This window comes from Ascidiella aspersa, chromosome 4, assembly GCF_963924565.1.
Source record: "Ascidiella aspersa chromosome 4, kaAscAspe10.2, whole genome shotgun sequence".
Taxonomy (NCBI): domain Eukaryota; kingdom Metazoa; phylum Chordata; class Ascidiacea; order Phlebobranchia; family Ascidiidae; genus Ascidiella; species Ascidiella aspersa.
The window spans coordinates 6,421,311-6,438,643 of NC_139450.1; the positions used below are offsets into that span (position 1 = coordinate 6,421,311).

Below are 17,333 nucleotides of genomic sequence, written 5' to 3' on the forward strand. Positions count from 1 at the left end.
GCGCTGTTTTTAAAAGATTCCATTGTCGGCGATTTATCACAAATTTTGAGTACTGTTGGGTTCTGGTGGCATCAATTGGACCATTTCAGCAATAAGATCGAAAATAAAACAACGCCAAGGTCATAAAAACACACTCCAGGATAACACCAAAATTGGTGGCATCAATTGGACCATTCACGCAATAAGATCGAAATTAAAACAACGCCAAAGTCATAAAAACACAGTCCAGAATAACACCAAAATTAGACTAAATCCTATAGTAGTCAGAATAATGTTTGAATCAGAATACTTATATGTGTTATTTTTTAGACCGTTTTTGAACAGGTCGTGTTCCATTTATTGGAGGCCTATTTATTCCGTAATTGATAATACTGCGTATGTTAGACTGTTCATATAAACAGGTATAAACATAAAATCCTTTCTTAAATTTTACTTTAAACCGTCTTAACATCATTGAAACTAAAACAACAACTGTCTTCTACATTTTATTGTCTGCGGGAGATTTCTTACTTTTGTATGTTACCGTTTGGACAAAAAACATAACATCCAAATATTATCGTCATAAAACGAAACAAAATTATGCTAGCTAATTAATCAACTTCCCACATAACACAAAAATTACCGCGTTGTGGTCAAACCTCAAATTACAGCGAGCGATCAAAATGATTGTTTGTCCAAAAAAGAACAAAAATAAGAATTATTTGGCTTTATTTTTGGTTTAAGTTTCTTTTAACTATTGAGAGACCTGAATTTTAGTGGGTGTGAGATTAAAACGTTGTAGGCTTCATTATAACATCATTTTCTCAAATATTTTTCACTTGCATTGTAGGCCCCCAACCTACTTTTTAGCTGCGTAAATGAAATTTGATTTTTTATATTTTATTTACAATATTAACATTGAAGTTAATTGAAAAAGCAAAGCTAAAAATACCAAACCGCCTTTTTATTATGGTGCTTGTTAAATGAACCACAAGCAATTATTCAAAAGCATACAAGAACAAAAATATAGCAGCGCCCAGCGCAATCCACACATTTAACTTTAACACAACTTGTACACCTTCCTCAACCTAATACACAGCATGTTCAGCATATTTTAGTAGTTTGTTTTGTTGATAATTCACATTCGTTTAGAATTACACTGCTTTCTGCTTCCGTCAACATTTGAATTTCGATAAGAATTGTTGACTCAAAATCATGAACTTGCTAGTAACTGTTACCACAGCCAAAATGACTATTGATGGTAATTTAAAGTAAACCGCTTCATACCTCATACTGTGTAAACTAAAGATTTAAATGCTATAAGGTGGCTTAGACTTACGAAAAGTCAGCAGCCTATTCTAAAATCTAGCAGCTACCTAAGCGAAGATATAAACCTTAAAAAATCAAACACAATCAAAATAACCGCACCGGCATTTATAGTGTTAGATAAACACTATGTTTATGTATAATACTTTTTGATACCGGAGAAAAAGGTAAATTGAATTAGCTGGTTGTTGGGATCTTACATGATCAATTGTAAAATAATAGCAATTTTAACTAATAGGCAAAAACTATTGGGCTGGCAATCAAATCAAAAATCCCTCTTTCGTTACAGCTAATACCAAACTAAAAATGTTTCCTTTTTTGTGGGACGTACGTATACAAGAAATTCCGGTAAAATAGATTGTACTGTTTTGTTTGAGAAATCAACGTATGAAGAACAACAAAAACACCAATGGTTTAGTGCATTTATACTATATTTGTTTAAAAGACAACTTAATTAGCATCGGTATTCTTATATATTACAGAGAACTGGTATATTTACATTCCTCGAATTGGATTAGGTTTCGCGGTTTTTTTTTCTCTGGAAACTATGACCAAGTGTTTGCTAGTCCCCACAGGATATGATATGTTTTGTTATGTAGCAACTGAGGCGTGACCAAATGAATTATGGTAAAATCTACTGAATCTAGACCAGCGGTTTTCAACCAGTGGGCCATGGCTCACTGGTGGGCCATAAGAACATTTGAGGTGGGCCACAGACCAATTTAAAAAAGCTAGATTTAGTTTGTTTTGTGTCACTATATTTAATTTTACAGGAATAATGGCTTGGGGAGGAATTAAAAAGGAATGTAAATTTATTGTTCAGCCGCAAGTATTTCACTAATGTACTGTTGAATAAATAATCTGTTTTGAAATATGTTCTGCTGCGTTTTGTTCTAAACCTATTTTACAGTTTTTTCTTTCAAAAAAATTTATTGGGACACAGAATTTATTTGCAACGTAAATGGGCCACGAAAGAAAAAAGGTTGAGAACCACTGATCTATAGACAAAGAAATTATAATCTCTTTGATCTAGATATATTTTTTGCATGTATTGACTGGAAGTTTGTGATTCTTTTGTGTTTAGTATGATTCTGCACAAATTTTTTAAGAAGAATCACAATTTTACCTACATTAAAATTGGAAAGAGGCTATTTGCCCGGCTCGCCCGTTTGCCGAACTTCAAAATCCGCACTACTGTAACCGGATTTGCAAAATTGCAAAAAAAAATAATTCATTTTATTGTTGGGCATTGTTTGCATGATTTTATTCTATTGCACTTTAGGGTGAACACGGTTAAGCATAACAAATACATGATATTTTCGCCCTTTTTCAAAATATTGTACATACGAGGATGTAGATTTTACAATTAAAAAATGCATTTTAGGATGTTGTGAAAGTGCTCTATTTAGTCTCTATGGCCACAGCACACTGGTTTGTTTTGCACCTCGCGAGTGCTTGAAACGAATTGTGATTAACCAATTTATGGAGTATATTTAAACGAAAGTTAATGTGATTTGGATGCAAAAATACTTTCAATTGTTTTTTTACTTTTCCTAGCCTTTTTCCGGCTTTTACGTATACCCTACACTATGGTTTGGGTTTAAATCAAATTTTATTGTAGCAACCCTGCTACGGACCGGTAACGAACTCCCTCGCGGACCGGTCCGCGGACCGGCGGTTACCGACCACTGACGTAGCACACCGCAGACTCACCAAAACTGTTAATGATCCAAGCAGGGCAGGCTCGAACTCACGAACTCCGGTAATACCGGGACCGTCGCTCTACCTTATTGAGATACCCAATTGAGATATGCTACTGTAGCCCCCCTTTAATGTGAAGTTGCTTAAACATTGGCGTCAATGTTGTTTTTACTTGCTTCCCCCTGAGACTTGGTAGCTCATTTGGTAGAGCGACGGTCCCGGTATGACAGGAGGTCGTGAGTTCGAACCTCACTGCAGGCAAGTTGTTTTTCTAGCCTGCCTTGCTTGCATCATTGATCGATTGATTCCGTTACTGTGCAATGGCTCTCGGTGTGCTATGTTGCGTAAGCCGTTTACGTTGGTCAAAAAGCGAGCAAGACTAAATCTTAAAAACTGGCACCGTAAATGTTTAAACTGCTATTTCACGCCATAGTTTAACGGCAATTTTGTATATAGCTTTACCCATGACTATATACCGAATGGTCCTTTCGCTGTCCTTGTGTTATTATTTATGTTATTTTGTTTTTTTCGATGTTTGCAAACATGCACAAAAATAAATTGAATCTGAATCTATATACCTATAATTATACTGGTATTTTAATACACCGCTATTTTCTTTTAGATGAAGTGGATGGTGAGACAAAGGTCCAAGAAACAGAGTAAGTTGCACAAAAATAAGTAATTAATTTATTCACTATACAGTTTAAATGTTTATGTTTAAAACAAAGTCGTTGGTGACTGTTCATTTATTCAAGGTGCAACCCTATTTCGCAAGTCTAAAAAAATACTTTAAATCCGCTATCTTGCCTGTTACAGAAAAGCGGAATCGCGATCGAGCAGAAGATCCAGCTCGTCATCATCATCGTCATCTGGGAGCGAAGATGGCCGCAAAAAGGAAGAGGTCTGTACTATCTTCCTAACTTCACACGCTTCAATACTAAAAACCCACGATACTATCATTGTCAGTTGATCACTGTTTAAGTTAGGGATGTCCAAAACTTGACATATTATTCCGATAGCGATAATCGCAATCCAATCCTAAACCAACTGACGTCATACCTATGCTCGAAAATCCCATATAGGTGAGATAGAAACGTTTAAGTTTGTCAACGTCATTGGCCGTAAATTTTCCGAGTTAAGGAAAGTTAGGTTTCGTCCTTGTTAACCTTACTTTATTTTGACGCAATTAGCGTGCTTCCCTAATTTTATTCAAAAGTTTTTTTTTTCTCACAGGAAGAGCAGAGCGCTCCTCCGCAGACACCAGGAGGCGCTGATGAGGAAGATGACCCGACCAAACCTCACTTCGTGTATGTGTCCTCTGGCGACGACGAAGGTAAGCTACCTAGGTTGTTTCGTCTTTAAATTAGTAAAATAGGAAATCTCTTATGTTGAAAAGTTGCTTATCTGGATTTTATTACACTTTTTTAATTATTTTAATGAAAAGTAAATCTTTGCCTACTTAACTGAAAAATATTCGAAAGTTACCAGCTCTCCGATTTTAATGTGTTTGCAATATTTACTGACTCCTCAAAAACAGAATTGCGATTCCACATACTTTTTAAGACTTTGTCTGTAACTGTCAGAATTGCTAGATTTCGTCAATCACTAAAAAAGAACACGTGTGTCTAGTCCGAGTACTTAGACTTTACTCGTTATCTCTGCAACGTTACATAATGTTATCCGAGCTACTAAAAAGCCCTAGAATACAAGTTTTAACAACAAATTTATAGCACTACGCTTAGATAGGTAACAGGGAAGAGTTATTGTTGTTTTATTCGGTCACGGTTTTAATTATTTTGTTTTATTTTTTCAGAAAATAACGAGCCGAAGGAGAATGAGGAAGAACCCGACATTAAAGTGTTGGAGGCCCCGGTCGACCAAGTGGAGTGAGTTTAAGTTTTTTTTTGTTTTGTAGTTACCGATGGTGCACACGGACACCAGTTTAATAACACGTTTCACATGAAACTATACGAGGGTGTTAGCTACTGATTCATTAAACGTCGTGTTTGCGTATAAAATGTGTTTTCGTATAAATATTACAGTATACTTGGGAACACTATGCACGGATCTGTAATGTAGCTTGATAATAAATTCCAAATCCAAAAAGGTCGAGTAGATTGACATCATCTTGATTAAGACGTTTCGATACGAGCTTGTATTATCTTCAGTTAATGTGACTGAGAAGAACATCTCTCTTTAAGCAATGCTTGAATTACTGCTCAGTCACATTAACTAAAGATGATACAAGCTCGTATCGAAACGTCTTAATCAAGATGATTTCGATCCACTCGACCTTTTTGGCTTTGCAATTTATTATCATATTACAGTATGTATCCTTAAACTATTCGTTCGCAAGTGAAATAGTGTTGTGATTTCGCGTAAACACACAAGATTTCAGTTGCTGGGTTTTCCTTTAACAACCTATTGCGAAGGGTTCGATTCGAAACAAAACTTCGCTAACTTTGACGCGTTCTTTATTTTAAGTGAGAAAATCGAAGAGCAAGAGCCAGACAAACCAAACCTTAGCGATCGGCAATCTACTTCGTCTTCATCGAGCTCAGATGACGACGAAAAAGTCGAATCTGGTAAGTCAGGTTTGCTTGCTATGGCTCTAACGAATCAAAGAAAGTTTGACTGACAGTTGGCGATAACACTTTTAGGATACTTTTTAATAATTTACAGTTTACCGTTTAGCATTGGAAAATACCTAACTTAGTTCGACAAAAATTGAGTGCAAGCAATACATTTGTCGCCAGAAACCTCGATGAGTTTCGAACTCACTGCCTCTGTCCAGAATGGTCACTGTTTCTACTAAATATCTTTCTGGAATTCAAAACCAATGGCAGCAGGTTTCTGCTTGTCGATCACTGTTCCGCTGCCGCGTATATAAACAAAAAACTCTAAGTTTAAAAACCCGAGTGAAACTCAAGATCAGGCATTTTTAAAGCAATATGTATTTCGCTTACTCGTAATTTGCTGTGTGTTGTATATGTACTTTACTTACAGGAAATGACGATGTCACTGTAGGCGAAATTTATATTCCTTGAAAATGTCTGATCCTATGCTTTACTCGTTTTTCAACTTTGAGTCTTACTGTTTCTACTAAGCTTTGTACAGCGATAACTTGTGTAAATAATATTGTAACTCGTTCAATTCTCACAAACACTTGTGCGACCCTAACAATCAAAGAGTAGATACTATAGCCTAATCTTTTGTTAGCTTATAGCTTCATGATTTATCCTATACTTTTTTAGCTGACAAACCTGAAGTCGCCAAAGAAAATGAACCGATCACCCCCGTGGAGAATAAACCAGAAGAGGTTGCCAAAGAGCAAGAAACGAAAGATCTGAAGCCTGTAAATGGGGAAACCCCAAACGTAAGTAGTAACTCGAATATATGAAATAAACGAATTCCATTTTTCCGTGGTTTTCCGCCGTTATGTTTGAATTGAATTGTTAATTTTGTTCGAAAATAAAAAAAGCAAATGTAACTTTGTTCATTACGTCGAACGCATTTTCCCGCAAGATTAATTTTATTTAATGTTTTTGATGAATACTGCATTCCGTGTGTCTAAGCGTCCTGCATTCCGTAAAAGTAATTTTGATTCATTGGATGTACTTCAATAAAAAATTCAAATCTAAAACAATGATTAACTTTTTTATAACGTTAGTCATTTATTTTTTAATTCGCCTTGTTTTCTAACTTCCTTTTGCTTGCGAAAAAACGTATATATCACGATTGGTTTCCAATACACAATTAAATTGGTGTCATAATAAGTAAACAACATTTGCCGTTATTGTCATACTTTGTAATTTTACGTTCTCCGAAAGCTCTTCGTAGTGCCTGCTAGTGTTGAATGAGATTGTTTTTCAGGATGACCAAGTCGTCAACGACCAGGAGTACAACGAGGATTATAACGTCACCACCACCATAATCCGGACCATCGTGGTCGAAACTCAAAACCCAGAGGTCAGTTTAGTTTGCGATTGTAAAATCCGCGATATATTTCTACACTGATTGCTTCAGAATCACAGTGAAAAAACTGGGAAATGATGAAGTATGTATTATAATAAAGTACAGTTATGTACTTGAGTTATGTTAATAAAAAAAATCACTTTTGTGCTAAGCGTGATGTCCAATTGCCCGTGGCACACTTCACAGTTAACCTGCCAAATTGGAACGAGTATTTAGACTACTAACTGTACAAGTGGTGTTACCAGCGTCCAAAATCTAAATAAGTATAACAATAAAGCCTTGGCGACCCAATTATTTTCACTAAAAGTTTTTTAAGCTTAAACAAAGAAGAAATAATACCGCATTAGTAGTAAATTTAGTCTTAATAAACGTGGGTCATGTCTTAGTGTCGCTTTTCGCAAAAATCTTGCTGAAAGCCGATCTAAGGAATTCTTTGCCACGTAAACTACTTCAGTCGGCGACGCTACCAAATCAAACGGCGATCCAATTTTAATTCGCGTCCTATGGGGATTGAGAAACACTGATCTATCGTGTGTGTTGCCCCATAATATATGAACAATAGTGTGATTGTTTTTTTAGGGCTTAGACGTTGTTTGCATGTAAAAAAATCAGCCTTGTCCTGTTTTACAGCAGTTTCAGCTTCCTTCGCCCAAGGTCGAAGTGACCTCCGAAGGCGACCACGTGATCGAGGTGACGCGCGAAGTCAAAGTCGTCGACCAATCACCGTCGACCACTTCGACGTCGTCATCATCTTCCGACAGCGACTGATAGATGTAGATAGTTCCGCGTTCCCGCTGTACAAAGCTTCTCCCTTAGTTCGCGCTTATTCGTTTTAATTTTCGCTTTTCCTTATCCGCAGACCGCTTACAATTCTTAAGTTTGTTTGAAATCATTTTGCGCGAATATAGTAGTTCTCTGTGTCGCACTGTCACCCCGTGATTTCTTATTATGATCCGCTTGAAGTAGTTGGCGTTGTATCACTGCTGTAGCTGCTTGTACTGCCCGAAATGCAGATGTCGATTGTGAGTAACCCTCAAATTGGGTCGAGAAAGCAAGGCGCTAACTGTTTTCAGGCGCCCAACCTTTAGCATTGTGCGCTGTTGCTGCTGCGATTTGTTTCCGGTCTGAGAAGTTCGAAGTTATTGTCGGTGTATTGTTTTTGTGGTACAGAAAACGACGGCGTTTTGGGGTACGCGATTAATAATGTAGAGAGTACCGGTGTCGCCTATTTTTCATACTTCAATCATTAACGACTTAACTTTAGTTCACCATCGCAGTACCAACACCCCCTTTGTGCATGAAGTAACCAGAGCAAATTTGGCTTTCTGTTCCTTAAACAACTCATTAATCATTCCCTCTTGTCTTCTATGTCAGCAAATTGAGTTTCACGTCTTCAACTTATGCTTCTGCCCAGCATTCATATGTTATTCAATACGCTGCATTTCGTTCGTCTTAGCTTCATTCATATATCCGTGCACAAAAAGTACAAGACTTCGATCAGTATCAATAAAAAGGCACGCTGAAAACTTACCTTGCGCTGTTTTTAAAAGATTCCATTGTCGGCGATTTATCACAAATTTTGAGTACTGTTGGGTTCTGGTGGCATCAATTGGACCATTTCAGCAATAAGATCGAAAATAAAACAACGCCAAGGTCATAAAAACACACTCCAGGATAACACCAAAATTGGTGGCATCAATTGGACCATTCACGCAATAAGATCGAAATTAAAACAACGCCAAAGTCATAAAAACACAGTCCAGAATAACACCAAAATTAGACTAAATCCTATATTGTCAGAATAATGTTTGAATCAGAATACTTATATGTGTTATTTTTTAGACCGTTTTTGAACAGGTCGTGTTCCATTTATTGGAGGCCTATTTATTCCGTAATTGATAATACTGCGTATGTTAGACTGTTCATATAAACAGGTATAAACATAAAATCCTTTCTTAAATTTTACTTTAAACCGTCTTAACATCATTGAAACTAAAACAACAACTGTCTTCTACATTTTATTGTCTGCGGGAGATTTCTTACTTTTGTATGTTACCGTTTGGACAAAAAACATAACATCCAAATATTATCGTCATAAAACGAAACAAAATTATGCTAGCTAATTAATCAACTTCCCACATAACACAAAAATTACCGCGTTGTGGTCAAACCTCAAATTACAGCGAGCGATCAAAATGATTGTTTGTCCAAAAAAGAACAAAAATAAGAATTATTTGGCTTTATTTTTGGTTTAAGTTTCTTTTAACTATTGAGAGACCTGAATTTTAGTGGGTGTGAGATTAAAACGTTGTAGGCTTCATTATAACATCATTTTCTCAAATATTTTTCACTTGCATTGTAGGCCCCCAACCTACTTTTTAGCTGCGTAAATGAAATTTGATTTTTTATATTTTATTTACAATATTAACATTGAAGTTAATTGAAAAAGCAAAGCTAAAAATACCAAACCGCCTTTTTATTATGGTGCTTGTTAAATGAACCACAAGCAATTATTCAAAAGCATACAAGAACAAAAATATAGCAGCGCCCAGCGCAATCCACACATTTAACTTTAACACAACTTGTACACCTTCCTCAACCTAATACACAGCATGTTCAGCATATTTTAGTAGTTTGTTTTGTTGATAATTCACATTCGTTTAGAATTACACTGCTTTCTGCTTCCGTCAACATTTGAATTTCGATAAGAATTGTTGACTCAAAATCATGAACTTGCTAGTAACTGTTACCACAGCCAAAATGACTATTGATGGTAATTTAAAGTAAACCGCTTCATACCTCATACTGTGTAAACTAAAGATTTAAATGCTATAAGGTGGCTTAGACTTACGAAAAGTCAGCAGCCTATTCTAAAATCTAGCAGCTACCTAAGCGAAGATATAAACCTTAAAAAATCAAACACAATCAAAATAACCGCACCGGCATTTATAGTGTTAGATAAACACTATGTTTATGTATAATACTTTTTGATACCGGAGAAAAAGGTAAATTGAATTAGCTGGTTGTTGGGATCTTACATGATCAATTGTAAAATAATAGCAATTTTAACTAATAGGTAAAAACTATTGGGCTGGCAATCAAATCAAAAATCCCTCTTTCGTTACAGCTAATACCAAACTAAAAATGTTTCCTTTTTTGTGGGACGTACGTATACAAGAAATTCCGGTAAAATAGATTGTACTGTTTTGTTTGAGAAATCAACGTATGAAGAACAACAAAAACACCAATGGTTTAGTGCATTTATACTATATTTGTTTAAAAGACAACTTAATTAGCATCGGTATTCTTATATATTACAGAGAACTGGTATATTTACATTCCTCGAATTGGATTAGGTTTCGCGGTTTTTTTTTCTCTGGAAACTATGACCAAGTGTTTGCTAGTCCCCACAGGATATGATATGTTTTGTTATGTAGCAACTGAGGCGTGACCAAATGAATTATGGTAAAATCTACTGAATCTAGACCAGCGGTTTTCAACCAGTGGGCCATGGCTCACTGGTGGGCCATAAGAACATTTGAGGTGGGCCACAGACCAATTTAAAAAAGCTAGATTTAGTTTGTTTTGTGTCACTATATTTAATTTTACAGGAATAATGGCTTGGGGAGGAATTAAAAAGGAATGTAAATTTATTGTTCAGCCGCAAGTATTTCACTAATGTACTGTTGAATAAATAATCTGTTTTGAAATATGTTCTGCTGCGTTTTGTTCTAAACCTATTTTACAGTTTTTTCTTTCAAAAAAATTTATTGGGACACAGAATTTATTTGCAACGTAAATGGGCCACGAAAGAAAAAAGGTTGAGAACCACTGATCTATAGACAAAGAAATTATAATCTCTTTGATCTAGATATATTTTTTGCATGTATTGACTGGAAGTTTGTGATTCTTTTGTGTTTAGTATGATTCTGCACAAATTTTTTAAGAAGAATCACAATTTTACCTACATTAAAATTGGAAAGAGGCTATTTGCCCGGCTCGCCCGTTTGCCGAACTTCAAAATCCGCACTACTGTAACCGGATTTGCAAAATTGCAATACGTTTATCGTAGAAAGTAAAATAAGTAGTATATTATCGAAATAGATGCGAAAAGTACGAGTGAATATAATGCGGCCTGCGTGGTTTACTTTGCCCGCTCGCGTACACTGTTTATTGCTCTAATGAAGATATAATGCAATTAAAATGTTGTTGGAAATAATTTAAAACTGAACTTTGACATAATTTAAACTGAATGTCATTTCAAAAAACTAAGCTGGTCTACAGTTTTTTATTAATTTTGTAAACAATAAGCCCGTTTATATGCACGTTTAAGCCGGATTCGAATCTGATTCGTTAATTCATTCTCTCTCGTTTTGGCGCTGGAATGAATTAAGTTCTCTCGTTTCCTAATCTGACAAAAGGAGTGGTTTTCAATCCGTTCTCCGCTTAATCTGTTCGTTTCGCTGACGGCCGGAATTGTTTGATGTTGAATGACCTGCTTTAACGCAGTAAACATCACGCCACTTTTGGGGCATTATGACGTAACACGAACGGCTAGTCGTAAACAAAACAAGTTTAGCGCATAAGGAAAGAACATTACATACACTCGTTAGAATCAGATACTAATTTGTGACATAGGCGCTGGTCTAGAATCCACAACATATAACATTATTTGGGTTTATAGGATGCGGGTTTGGGTAGGTTTAAATAGTAATAGTTGGCCCACCCTCACCCACATATTGTACTTTGCTTTAATAATTGTCTCAACGCTGTGGTAGGATTCTAGGCCAGCGCCAAATACAGTTTTCATTAATGTTTGGTACATCTTATCACCTTCTTTTGTCCACTTTGCCTTGTATATAGCGTTGGCCAGCACAAACAAGCTTAACTTTCCTGCACTTACATTCTGTGTGCCAGGTAAACTGAAGCACAATACAGACAGTCAAAAACGTACTTAATCGGCAAACCTAACTCAAGTAATTCTTGGGTTTTTTTCAATGTTAGGTTAATAAAAACGAACAAGCAGCAATAAATTGCTACCGCAAGGAGTATCCTAAGCCGAAAAATTGGTTGTGTGTTAGAGGTTTACTGGAATATTACGTAATAATGCATATCAGTGCAGTTTGTACACTCAAGCTGGCTTGAATTTCGCGCCATGTAATTACGACGCTGGAACGGATTACTTTTCAAGCCGGCTTGAACCTTAATCTAATCTGCCTGAGAAAGGTGCATATAAACAGGCTTAATGTTTGGTCAAAAAAACGCATTTTTAGATAGGTTTAGCAAACTATCATTTTTTAAATTGTGATTCACTTGAAGACCCATAAAATTCGCAGGAATACACAAGCAATTTTTTGTAAATAAATATACAAAGAGTATGGCCTGGTGAACATTATCCTTTGGCTTTTTTATCGGTACGACGTAATGAAAAAAATGTTTTACCGAAACGCTTTCCGGACAACTCCAAATTTCTTTCGCTCTGGGTACGACAAAATAAAACTTACGTTTAACCATTAACAAAAATCACTAAAAAACGTCATATTGGTTGGGGCATAAATAAAACATATTGCCATATTGTGAACAACTTTAATGCCTTGTTTAATAAAAATTTGCCTATTAAAACAGGTAACAGCAAAACATCAATGTAGCAATATAAGTATACATATCTCCGCTGTCTAACCATATATACAAAATGATAACAAAAACGCACATGGGTTATATTCACACAAATTATAAAAAAAATATAGCAAACACACTGTATTTAATCTTACTTAATTTGATGCAGGGCAAACATAGGACAAAAACATAGCAATGTGGTCAGCTACGTGGCTATTTTCTGGGTGCGCATCTAAGGTTAAATGTGCACTCGTCATCGGCCACGTGTCCACAATTCCAACGCTTGGTAAATCACCAAACATGCCTTTCAATATTTTGCACAGGCGATAACTGAACCATTCCGAAGGCACCGGTGTTTTTGAGTTCTTATGGCGTATGCAGCCTCGCAGGAAAACTACCACTTTCGGCATCCGCTTCATAAGACGTACAACTGACTTCTTGACGGCTTCGATGCGCTTCATGTATACGACAGTGTCCACCAGGTAAAAGTGAAGTGCCAGGTTTATGACTATGTAAACATGTTCGCCGTTTCCGTGGTCAATGGCGGCCAGCGTGTCAGCTATATAAGGTCGACTGGAAGGCGGACCTAAACCGTGCAAAGGGGAACCGTGTCCTCTGTAAATTACTGTCAGATTTATGCTTCTTTTTTCGGCGGAGCGCGGCTTTTGCCAAACCACGCGGTCTTCTTTCTCCAGTTCTTGCATTTTCAAATTGCTAAGCAGCACCAAATACCACTGTCTCAATGTGGAGTCGCCAATCAAGTACAAAACCTTGTTTCGCAGGCAATTCGGCGCCCGGGCCAAGTCCCTAGCGTCGGAATTTGAGCATTGTAAAGAACGCCAACGACGACTGCTGTACAAACCTGTGTGCGGACCCAAGTGCGAATCAAACGCAGCTGGTGCCAAGCCAGTCCTTGGAGTGCAAGGCGGCAGGTTTTCAAACACGCGGTACCCTGAAGGTTGCACTGAAATCGTTGAGCCCGAGCCTTTGATTGAAGCTTTCCAGTTTAAACCGACTTCAAAAAACGGCTGTTTTCCAAAAGCCAAAGAAGCTGCTTGATCCCAACGAACCACTATCCATTTCAGTTCTGAGCAACCACCAGTCGTCGGCGGATAACAATACCAGGACACACCTTTTTCCGGCTGCGAAAAGTTACAGGGAATCTGGGTAGAATTTCTGCAATATAAAGAGAGATAAATATACAAACAAAATGAGTTAGGAATAATATTGGCGGTGCAAAGGACACATTAGAACCTAGTCGCATGCAATACCGGTTGAGTGTGCTTTTATTCACGAAATTAAGAGCCTTCCACCGGGCTTTTGTCAGGTCTTCACACCACTTTAAAGCATGCCCAGTCCATGACGCTGTTTAAAGCCCATAATTACCACACACACACCAAGAAGCGCTAATCTAGTTCAAATAACAGCATCATAACGTAAACCTGGTGTGTAAAGATCGTTAACGCAAAGCGCGAAAATTGTTCGCACTTACATAGTTAAAATGGTCAAAAATGGACTCGTGTCTAGTTTGTCAAAGAGGCTGCGGGTCAGATAAATCACATTCGCGGGCCGTAGGTTGTCGACCCCATCTGTACAACGTATACAGTATGTGTAACTTTTTAATTTGTTGTCATATCGCCACGGACCACCTGTGTAGTCGACCACAGTTTGGGAAACCCTGAATTAAATGACTGTATTAATTTTATATCAATTTAGCGCCGATGCGAACCCCAAATCCCCCCAAAAAGTTTTACCTTGAAATTGGTGTAAAAAACTCAGTTTTATAAAAATGTCATTTAAACCTACCAGCAATTAAAACATTTCAGTTTAAGCCATATAATTTTCTAAAATGACTTCAGGTAAGTCAAGTCAATTTACCCTTTTAATGATTTGAATAAAGTCATTGGAAAACAAAAGACTTTAGTGCATGGCTAAGTGATTAATACTTGCTTGGTGCTGGTCTAGAATCCTACCACATTTTCGTCCTTTCGTCCGGGGGCATATATTGCTAATAATATTTGGGTTAGGGTGAGAGTTGGCGTTTAGGTTTAGGTGGGTCAAGTATTTATTCTAACATATTTATGCCTTTCCCTGCAATTTTAACTTTGATAACTTGTTTCGTTACTGTTAAAATAAATGTGGTAGGATTCTAGACCAGCGCCCCTTGCTTTTCAGTCCACGTATTAATTCAAAACGAAGTAAAGTGTAGCTAAATACTAAATAGCCTCACACTAACCTTATCTTTAAGCCCACGTTGCACTCTCTCTTTTCACCGTTCTGGAAGGTTCCGCCAAAGGTGACGCCCCTTCCAACAAAGCCCGTTGTCAAGCTGATTAACTTAGCAACGGCTTCGCTCGAGTGCACAAGCTCCGCCAAGATGCTAACCTTTCCTGGCCAGAGGAGCGGAACCTCCAGCGTGTATGTTCCGTCATAATTGTCGATTGCTTCGGTGGACATTGCGTCATCGCTCGGTTTATTAGAGTCGGAGTCGAATCGCACAAACCTGAAGAAAAATGAAAAGCGCAGGCCGTAGGGTAAATGCTTTGCAATGGTCTAGCAGTCTAGCTTTTTAACTAACTTAGTCAATAGAGCTAATACACACTATTCTAGTGTTGCAATAGCTTTAGGACAGTTCTTCACAACAAGAGGTTCGCAAAAGTTCCAGGGGCGCGTTTACACTAGTAAAAAAATCGAAAAAGTGTTTAACATGTCAGGAAAGAGTTCCTGAACATAATGTAGGTACTCTTTTATTTTGTGACTAATAATAATACATTTAATTTTAGCTAATTTATTTATTTGGTTATGTTTCGTTGGTAGCCACTGGCTTGCAAAATAATCTTGACTTGATCTAAGTCGTTTCAACAAATAACTGAACTTAAATATAATTGTTTTTGGGATGAACCTAAAATGTTGGTAAATTTGACTGGTTTGTATTTTACTCATAAAAAAATTACCACAAACGTTTAAATTTTAGATGTTTGCTTTGGTATACATATCTCTCCTCAGAAAATACATATATCGTAAAAACAACAGCTTTAAAATGCTTAGAATACTTTTCAAAGTGATAATTTGACATACCAATAAACAACGACTATATTTAAAATAATATGTTTACATGCCGCCTGAAAACCAAGGCTGTGATGTCACTTCGAAACGAATCCAGCTAAATATAAGCGAGATCCGAGTCCGTCTCCAACTCCACAGCCCTGATTTCACCCACTCCCCGTAACCAAAATAGTGTGGATATAGAGCAGGGGTGGGCAAACTGCGGCTCACCATCCACATGCGGCTCCCCGGCATGTTTTTTTGTGGCTCTTCTAGTCGATTCGTAAAGTTCCAAAAAAATGTAAAGGCTACCAAGAGTACCTTTTATAAACGTTTCTTTTATTTTATTTTCTTTAGTTAGGTCAGCATTTTGTTTATGACGTAAGACTAGACATAGAATCCGAAGAGTTAGTTTAGCAAATCAAACAAAAAAGACTGATATTGATTAATATTGTGCGTGCTATTTTGTTATTATCGTTATTATTATTGTGTTAATTGTTATGCAGTTTTGTTATATTACAATTCTGTTATTATTGCTGAACTTTGAAATAATCTTCATGCTCTCTGGTACTTGTATTTTCTGCAAATGGCTCTTCGATTGAGTACATTTGCCCACCCGCCACCCCTGATGTACAGCAATTCATATATAGGGCGTCATACAATACTAAATTACATATGGTGTAAAAAAAATTCCAACACATGATCTAACAGGTTTTATACTTATCAGTTTCGAACTTGCTACTGCGCGTGTTTGACTCTGGCCGAGATTAGTCTTACCCGAATCTCGAGTCCCGAGTCCGGCTCCTACTGCGCAGCCCTTCTGGGAAACTTATGAATTTGCCATGCACAGTATAATTACCTGACGTGAAAATAATCTCCGCCGTGCACTTTTGGTTTTCCGAAGCCGTCCCTTGCCCGAATCACAGCTTTCAAGATGTCTCCAACCTTGTATTGCGTGCTATTTGGTTCCACCCATTGCAGTTCAGTGTAGATGGCCGATGTTGCATTTTTAACGGGCACGGGCCACTCGTAGCTACCGCCTTCAATACCGGCAAGGTACCGCGCTACTTCTGGATAGTATTTTCGCCAATATTTGGTGCCAAAGTACTTTTCGGGTCGGTCGTACTCTATGTGATCTTCGATGTTGTAGCCTTGCAAGGTATCGCTTTCGCTGACTTCGCCGGCGCCCCTGCTGGACTCGGTGCTGTTTTTTGCCTTTACGTTGTCGTGTAATTCAGTTGGTGTTGTGGAAACTTGCTTTCCGTGAGCCGTCGACGATCGGTGTGACGTTGTCTGGAAAACAAGGCTCGTTTCCGGCAAAAAACCTGGATCCCATTTAATGTTTTCTTGCAGGTAAAATAGAGACAAGAGACCAAGCGTTCCAGCGATTATAACAGGCCATTTGTACAGGCGAGTCATTTTTCCCACTTAAAAAAATCGGAATCAGCAGTCTTTATTCTGATCTAAAAAATAGTTTGGGCGTTTTCATAAAATAGCATGTCTGGAAATGAGACTGCTTAAGCTAGAATATACTTGACGTTGTTTCCCGAACTGAGTATAGCCTACGCGGAGCGCTTACACGTCAAATAGACGCCTTCGATTTTAAGCAAATATATTTTTCATTAATAATAATCTATTATCTCTGTTTTTCTTTTAAGTTAAGTTGCACATATGATAGTATTCCAATAAAT

At 37.3% G+C, this 17,333-nt stretch overlaps 2 protein-coding genes across 2 annotated transcripts; one reads left to right on the forward strand and one right to left on the reverse strand.

Moving 5' to 3' along the window:
• Positions 1-3,326: 3,326 nt before the first annotated feature.
• On the forward strand, positions 3,327-8,491 carry LOC146146876 (uncharacterized). Its single transcript, XM_083387857.1, has 9 exons — positions 3,327-3,336; positions 3,629-3,665; positions 3,823-3,907; positions 4,240-4,339; positions 4,820-4,892; positions 5,491-5,591; positions 6,261-6,382; positions 6,880-6,975; positions 7,612-8,491. The coding sequence occupies exons 1-9, from the start codon at positions 3,327-3,329 to the stop codon at positions 7,747-7,749; spliced, it is 762 nt and encodes a 253-aa protein (XP_083243983.1). The 3' UTR covers positions 7,750-8,491.
• A 4,261-nt stretch (positions 8,492-12,752) lies between these two features.
• On the reverse strand, positions 12,753-17,061 carry LOC146146877 (NXPE family member 3-like). The gene is made up of 3 exons (XM_083387858.1): positions 16,502-17,061; positions 14,834-15,100; positions 12,753-13,773 (listed from the first exon to the last, which is right to left on the reverse strand). Exons 1-3 carry the CDS (start codon positions 17,059-17,061, stop codon positions 12,753-12,755), a joined length of 1,848 nt encoding a protein of 615 aa, XP_083243984.1.
• Positions 17,062-17,333: the final 272 nt, after the last annotated feature.